At 44.2% G+C, this 8,194-nt stretch overlaps 1 protein-coding gene across 4 annotated transcripts in view; it reads left to right on the forward strand.

Moving 5' to 3' along the window:
- Positions 1-292: 292 nt before the first annotated feature.
- Positions 293-8,194, forward strand: part of LOC103740136 (integrator complex subunit 6-like) — a 68,583-nt gene continuing 60,681 nt past the window's right edge. For all 4 annotated transcript variants that reach the window (XM_008840685.3, XM_008840686.2, XM_029567176.1 and 1 more), the window contains exons 1-2: positions 293-762; positions 896-973. In XM_008840685.3, the coding sequence (XP_008838907.1) occupies positions 652-762; positions 896-973 (189 nt within the window). In that variant the 5' untranslated portion in view covers positions 293-651. The remainder of the gene's footprint in view (positions 763-895; positions 974-8,194) is intronic.

The following is an 8,194-nucleotide window of genomic DNA, read 5'->3' on the forward strand; positions in this document are numbered from 1 at the left end:
GCTCAATTCTATCTTCCTTTCGAATCACCATCTTTGAAAAACTAGAGAAAATTCATCCAAACCACCAAACGAATTATCCTCAACGGCTTCCAAATCCTTTAAAGGAGAACCTGAGCCTAAAGAGGGTCCTTAACATATTTCCCCCTTACCTCCGGCCTGGGTTCAAACTTCTACTCCCAGGCTTGGCCCAAGTCCCTCCCCTTACCCTGTCATCTAATGAATATGCAAATAGAGCATAATTGGCAGCCAATGGCGTGGGTTCTGGTCACATGGTGCTGATGGTAGGTGAGCAGACAGAAGTTGTGTGTCAGGGAACAGAGAGGGCTCTCAGTCTGGGGCGAGCGCTCTACTGAGTGTGGACGGATGCTTAAGCAGTAGTCCTGGCAGCGGCAGCGGCGGCAGTAGTGGTGGCAGAAGAGGGGAAGAGGGACGGCCCCGAGAGCTACACACATTCACACTTTCAAGTTCCCTTGGAGAGAGAAGAGTTGGGGCTGCAGAAAGAGGAGGCCAGGAGCAGTCCCGTCTACCCCATCCCGTCTCCTCTTCCTCTTGCTCTCTGGCTCTGCGAGAGTTCGGGATTTGGGTAGCCATACGTGGCAGTGAGGGCAAGAGGGCCCGGAGAGGGGATCAGAACCAGAGGTGTAGGGGAAGATGCCCATCCTGCTGTTCCTCATAGATACGTCCGCCTCCATGAACCAGCGCACTGACCTGGGCACCTCCTATTTGGACATTGCCAAAGGCGCTGTGGAGTTATTCTTGAAGGTAAAAGGAGGGGACTGGAGAGATGGGGGTCGGTCTTGAGGGATGGGGGGTTGGACTCAGGTGCTTCTGTAACGTTTGTATTGCTTCCCCTCGTTTCCTATGCGACCCCCCCCCGTCATCCCTCGCCCCGCAGCTGCGCGCTCGGGACCCGGCCAGCCGAGGAGACAGGTACATGCTGGTCACCTACGATGAGCCTCCGTACTGCATCAAGGTAAACCGGCGAGCTGGGGAGCGGCGGGCGGGAAGAGTGAGCGCGTCGGCGGCCAGGGCTGCGGGTCCCCTTGGCCCCCGCCCGTGGCTGTCCTGCGTTGCCGGGAGGGACGGGCTGGGGTGCGGAACGCCCAGGGCCAAGGCGCAGCGGGGCCGACAGCAGCAGCCAGGGATAGCGGAGAAGGGACCAGGGACCGGCATCCTGGCTAGAAAAAACGCAGAAGGGCCGAGCTCGTGGCGCGACGGCCGCTGCTGCCTCGGAAGATGGCGGACATTTTGCTTTTGTATGAGGCTGCCGGAGGCAGGGTGAGGGCGCTGCTGAGATGGAAAGGAGGGAGGGGACCAGGCCAAGGAAGGAGGGCTCTGGGCCGAGCCAGGCTGCGGCCCCTCCGTCTGGGACTCCGCCCCAAGGCGCTCGGGACCCTGCGCGCGGGCTTTCCTGGAGCCCAGGCTCCTCCTCCGGTCCCTCCTTCCTTCCCTTGGCCCGCCCCGCCTGGGCTTTCCCTCCCTCCTCCTGCTCCTCTCAGCTTCTCCTTCTCAGCATCTTCCCCTCCCCTTCCTGCTCCGAGCCTCCTAGGCCATGCTTCTGCACCCAGTGCCCTCAACCGCCCCTGCCGGGTCGGAAATGCGTTCGCCCACGTAGCTCCCAGTTCCCAGACCCGTGCGGTATGCTCCCTTCTTCTTTGCGCGTGGTCAGGTCCAGCCTGGCTCTCAGTTACCTTAGCGACTGTTGCTGTTTCATTGGAAATTCCAACGAAGCAACCACCAAATGTGTGTGTGTGTGGGGGGGGGAGTGGGGAGGGGGTGCCCAGGCCCTTTTTAGGGAACTGGCCTAAAAGGGGCCAGAGCTTTTTAGGGAGCTGGCTTACCTATTTGCATCCGAAATTAGGCTTGCCCTTAGCTATCCATAGGGATTTGCCATGGGACCAGTAAGAAAAGAAATGGAAGACTGAACTCTGAGCAGATACACTAGTCAAATTTGAGGATTTGATTCTTAGGGTCTGATCCACAGGAGAAAGTTCTGGAGGGCTTGGCCTCTGTGGGGTAGTTATTTGTGTTCCTTGGCGAAGAGATAAAGAACTGGTTTGCCTGCGGTGCCTAGATAAAAGGAACTCAAACTGTTAAATCAGCCTACATAAGGATTGCGCTTGCATAGTGGAAATTTTAAAAGGTTATTACCATTATCCTTGATGTCTTCACTAGATTCCCCCCCTAAGTTATCTCAACAAATTAACCGGAGATGCAGTCTGTGTTGTAAAACCTTGGCCTATTGAGCTGTTTTTATGAAAGGTACCTCTTAAACTGAATAAACTGGCCAAACAATGGCTTGAATTTGGCAACTCTGAGCTTTGAATAAAAAGGTTTTTCCGTAGGTTCCCCTTAACACAATTCTGGTTTCATTAAGGCTTTGTTTTCAGTTTTTATCTACACCCCCCCCCAATAGGCAAGTTGAAAAATGTCCTATGCTGTTAGAAAATGCCAGTTTCCTAAAAGTGTGATCAGTTTTTGCACATGTTTGGGCCTAGTGGCACTGACCTATAATCCTAGCCTTGGGGAGGTGGTGGCAGGAGGCTAAAGAGGCCAGGCCAGCCTGATCTACATTTTGAGACCCTTAGGGCTAAATACAGCTCAGCAGTAGAGCACTGGCAAGCATAGACCCTGATTTCCATCCTCAGCATGGGAAAATAAAATAAGGTTCAGAGTCTGAATGTCTACATCCTTTGACTACTATCACTACCAAGAAGAGCCCACCCTTTGTAGTGTTGCTGTTTGAAGATATACTCAGAAACTTGTGAAGGTGATATGCTACAAAGCAGTGTATCTCTTTTTCTTTAAAGAGACAACTTATTTAGTATTTTTTCAGATGCCTAGCATTGTAATCACACTGCCCATACTTTTTTTCAGTGCTTGGGATACAACCCAGACCCTCCTGCATATTAGGCAAGGCTCTGCCACTGAGCTCCATTCCCAGCCACTGCACAGATCTGTACTCTGCTTTTTCCTTTATTTTATTCCATCAGTCATCCCAGGTTGTCACATACTCTTTATATACAATTTCCATGTATCTTAGCCATGTCTTTAAGAATCCCCCAATAGTTGTATGGAACAGAAGAAAAAGAAGTCTAATATTGTATCTAGTGGAAATTCCATGTTAGCCCCTTTAATGCTGCCAGCTTCGGCACTACATTTTTTCCCCTTCCTAAGTAGATCAAGTATAAGAAAATATTTTGTGTATGTTAATTATTAATCTCTCGATCGTTGTCTTTATACTTTTCCAAAGCTTTTCAAGTTCTTTGTTTTAATCGGAGGAAAAGGTTGACCATCTAATATTCCTCCGATTTTGTTCTTTTTACCAACAATAGAACATCTTTAGGTAACATTTTCCTTTTCTAAATTTCTTTTTGGTCATTACTTTGTACCTAGCCCAACTCTTTGCTCTGCCTGTGATAAGTTTTGCTTGTTTGTTTTTAGGTTCTAGCTTGCTTAGAAATTTGCAAGTTTTAGAGCATCTGGTGATATTTTTTTTCTTCAAATTTGGTGTAGTCTTTCCCTTGCTGGTAGCTGGGAGCCAGCCCTACATGTCTGTTCTATGTCACACAGGTTATCCAATAGGTCTTTCTTTAATTGTTGGCAAGCAGCTTAGTTCTCACTTAAAACTTCACTCTTCATTAGGTGTCTGAGGTCCTTTTAGCAAAGAAATGTTTGGTGGGATTTGTTGGTAGCCAATTCTTGGTTGCAGTTTTTCAATTTCTCTACGGTTGCAGAAATATGACATTTTATTCCTCAAATCTTGATTATATCCAATTCTAAGTGCTTCAAAATGAATTTTATTTTGTAACAGGCGTGATTTGTGCATTTGCTTGGGAGTTTTTTTTTTTTTTTAACAGGCATGCAACTATTCCCAGTATACCCACTTACCAGCTTTGACAATAAATCTTGCTGGGAAAAGTTACTGTGACTGAAATTTTTTGCTAATGTATACTGTTGAGTGTGTAACTAAGAGTATTTCACCAAAGGCCTAGTAACTTTTTACTGCATTTCTCTTAGCACATAACTATGTACTCTCTAAAATTAGTCATACGTGTTCCTTGTAATCATCTTTGTGTGGATGGAATTAAGTTTGATTTGGGGACCACATAAAAAACATATGAAATGCAAGCATTGTGTATTAAATCTGCTTTAAGTGTTGCTTTATAAACAAGTTTCATACACAGTGTTACAAGTGTTAGCATTAGATTCATGCAGTATATTTTTAATATACATAGCTAGGATAAACCCCTGCTTGATATTTTGTAACTTTTGGTGTATCCTTATAAGATGAATATAGTACAGGGATTTAAAAACTTTGTGTGAGGGGTTTTTGGCATAATAGTTCTTAATAGTCTTGGCTGAGATTCTGCTGTCTTGTATGTTTTGTTTTCTTATGAATCATAATTTCCTTTTATTCTGTGACTAGGAGAGGCAGACTTGTTGAAAGAGAGCAAGCCATTATTAGCCTAGGATCTCTCCTAGTGTTCAAAAATACTTCATATTTGAAGCTATTTTATCAAAATTATTTTTTATTTAATGAAAATATTTTTAACATAACACAGAATCATCTTTCTAGAAATAGTTTAAATGCCTATATAAATAGTGGTCCAGAAGTATTTATAAAGAAGAGATAGTTTCAAAGAAACACCCTCAGCTAATCATTTGAAAACATACATTTGAAAAAGTGAACTATTCCCTAAAAATGTGGCCTTTGCACATTGTGTCCCTAGTTTTGCTTGCACTGTTTCTGCATGCCTTTGTCAATGTGAACCAGAAAAAGGAAGAATTCTGGCTTACAAACTGAGGAAGCAAACTTAAGATTTAAAAATGATATGTGGGCTGGAGACATGGCTCAGTGGTTCAGAGCACTGACTACTCTTGCAGAGGACCCAGGTTTGGTTCCCAGCACCCAGATGGCAGCTAACAACCATCTGTAACTCCAGTTCCAGGGGATCCAACACCCTCTTCTGGCTTCCGTGGGCATTGCACATAATAGTACATTTAATATCTATGTAAGCAAAATACTCATGCACATAAGAATAGAAATGTTATGTGCTACAGACAGTCCACTAGACTTTTAACTGAGGCATAAAAGAAGCAACTTTTAGGAGAGTCCTCCATGTTGGTTAAGAATCTGTAGAAATGCCTTGGGGTGAAATAGTATTGGCAGGGCCTTTGAGGGCCATCTTAGGTAATAAAGGAGCTTTTAAAACCGAAAGTGCTCAAAAGCAGTGCGTTCACTTCAATGAGTTGTTTTCCCTGTGATTTTGCTTTCTTTTTCACTTTCCTCACTGACCATTTGAAGCATATGACAGTAGTGACTGGGAAATAAGAAAAAAAAGGGCGAATTAATAGTAGAAGGCTACATCTCTGGGCGAAAGTGTAACTACAGTGTTCAGATTGGGGACCAGCTAGAAGATGCTGGGAGAATACTGATGCAACTGTAGAAATCTAGCAATTCTGTATCCTCAACCTCCCTTGTATCCATTCATTCTTATTTGCTTCAAGTGTCAACCTTTGTCACTTCTGACCTGGACCACCCTTGGAGCTCGCACTTAGTTGGTACCCACTCTTGACCTTCACACATTCTTCCTCTTCATTGCTATCAGATGACTAATCTTTAAATAAATGAAATAGTCACTGTCCTATGAAAATCCCTCAGGCACTAGGCTCATGCCTGGCCTTCATACTAACATCTTGTCTTCAAAACAAACAAAGTCCAGAATGGTGGCACACACCTGTAATTTCAGCACTTGAAATGATGTGAGTTTGTAGCTATCCTGGGTTACATAGTGATTTCCAGGCCAGCCTGGACTACAGAGTGAAATGTTGTCTAAAAAGAGGTGAAAAAACAGAAATAAAAAAAGAAAATCCTTCAGGACTCACCAGTACTTGTCAGAATAAAGTCTAAAAGCATATTGGCCTGGACTCTAATGTCCCTGATTTGGACCTGTGTTACATTTCTCTTAGTGTCTCTCCACTGTCCCCTCTTCACACAGGCCCAGGCTCCCCAACACCAGGAGAAATTAAGCCCTCATCTCCAAACTTATTCTACTGCTTACTTCTGTGTCAATGCATATGTTGTTCTCTGTAACCGGGACATACTAGTTGGCCTGATACACGTCTGCTCCTGTTTGTTTTGATTGAGCCAGGGTTGTTTTGTTTTGATTGAGCCCGGGTATTGCTATATAGCCCAGGCCGGCTTTGAATTTGCAGCAGCCTTCCAGCCTCAGGCTCCTGAGTGTTGAGATCACACGGTTGTGTGATTTTGTTGGGTTTTTTTTTTTTCTAACTCTTGATCCTCTTGTCTCAGCTTCCTGAATGCTACAATTAGAAGCATGTGTGCTCCCACACCAGTCAACTTCAACTTCAGCTCTTCATTCCACAGTCTCTAAAATGATCTGGCTCCTCTTTCCGACTTCCACTACAGTGTAACAAGGCCCTGTATTCTCTCTTAATACTCTGATTCCTCAACACTTCTATCTCCACATTTAGCATGTTATTATTGTGCATGTGAGTTGTTATTATTGTAACCCAAGGCCTTTTGCTTGATAAGCAAATGTTCTACTACTGAACCACACCTACAGCTCCTAGCATGTAAAATGTATTAGTGTTCGTGTTGACCACCCTAACTTTATAAAGCTTTATAAAGGCACATGTCTGAATGTAATGATATTTGTACCTATATTATCTAGAGAATGCCTAGATCTTAGTACATACTCAATAATGGGAAGAAATATTTCAGGCAACCTGTAAATGCAAAAGCTACTCAATCCTCCTTTCCAGTTTCCATGACTCTTCCCCAGATGTGATCACCATAAACAATTCTAATGGCCTTTGCTTCTTCCTGCAATTCCCCTTTTCCCTTTCAGGGAAATGCTGATTGAACCTTTATCACCATTGTAATATGATCAAAATGGTGTTTCCCAAGGATAGTCTGACAGTCTTGGAATGCATTTACATATTTATTAACCCCTGTGCACTAGGCTCTATTATAGAGACCCAAGGTAATAAACAAGAAGCCACTCAACAGGAGGGAGCCAGAGAATAATAGAGCAGTACCCTCAAGCATAGGATTGAAGGTGAGGCCTGGAGGGGGCATGGGACTCTTACAATTCAGTTTCTCTCATCAGGATTGTGATTAGTTCAGACAGAAAGCATGAGAGTTTTGAAACTGAGAGGTTACACTTTGTACATTTCTTCTGAGAAGGTCTCCTTGGTGGATTTGAAGAGAAATAGGGTAAGGTCTGTGTCTGTTTGCTTATTATTTCCCAGCATGCTTTGAAGTGGGCTAGGGCGGAGAAGAGGAGGGAAGGTGAGGTAAGAAAGACGATTTAGTTGAAAAGCCCTGCTTTTTGCATTAATCCTGGCTACTTGAAAGTGTTTGCCCTTGGCATTGGGATGGGGGGGGGTGCATGCAGAAAGCCAGGTGCAGGTAAGGAGAAGGCAAATATTTTCCTTTTCAGTTTGCCTTTGCTTCTGGAAGAGAATATGAACAGCTTAGAACACAGGGTTCTTAGTTCCACAGAGTGATCAAACAAGGCGGCTGTTCTACATCTTGGGGAGAAATGTGCTTTCTAGAGAAGGGCCAGATTAAAGGGCCCTCTGTGTGGGGTGGAGGTGGGCTATGAATAAAGAAACTTAGCTTGTTTAATTTAGGACCCGGAATGAGAGTCTCTTGTTCCTTTTGATCAAGAGAGCGTAAATGAGAGATCCAATGAGACCCTATGGATAGATGTGTGTTGGGGGTGTGGACTGTATTATGTCTTGGATACAGGGTTCCAAATGATGATTGACTTCCCAGACCTTCCTCCCCAGGAAAACCCTTTTAAGCCCATAAAGGTCACTTAGCCATAGAACTATTGTGTTTATTTTTGTTTCTGCTGGTAAATGGGTTGGGGATTCCAATTTAATTTGTTAAAAACATATCATCTCCCCTTTCTTCCTCATAACTCCCTGTCAGGGCTTGGTAAATTCAATGCCAGAAGAGGATACAGAAAAGGCTCCAGGGACAACAAAGGGCTGAGATGGCAGAGAAGTCTGATGTATCTTTTCAAATATGCCAGCTATTCATATATCTTTTTCACATTTATTTATTTTTTAATCAATTAATTAATTAATTTTTTGGTCTTTTTGAGACAGGATCTCCCTGTAGCCCCAGCTGGCCTGGAACTTGCTGTGTAGACCAGGC

This window comes from Nannospalax galili, unplaced genomic scaffold, assembly GCF_000622305.1.
Source record: "Nannospalax galili isolate Female #2095 unplaced genomic scaffold, S.galili_v1.0 scaffold901, whole genome shotgun sequence".
Classification (NCBI taxonomy): domain Eukaryota; kingdom Metazoa; phylum Chordata; class Mammalia; order Rodentia; family Spalacidae; genus Nannospalax; species Nannospalax galili.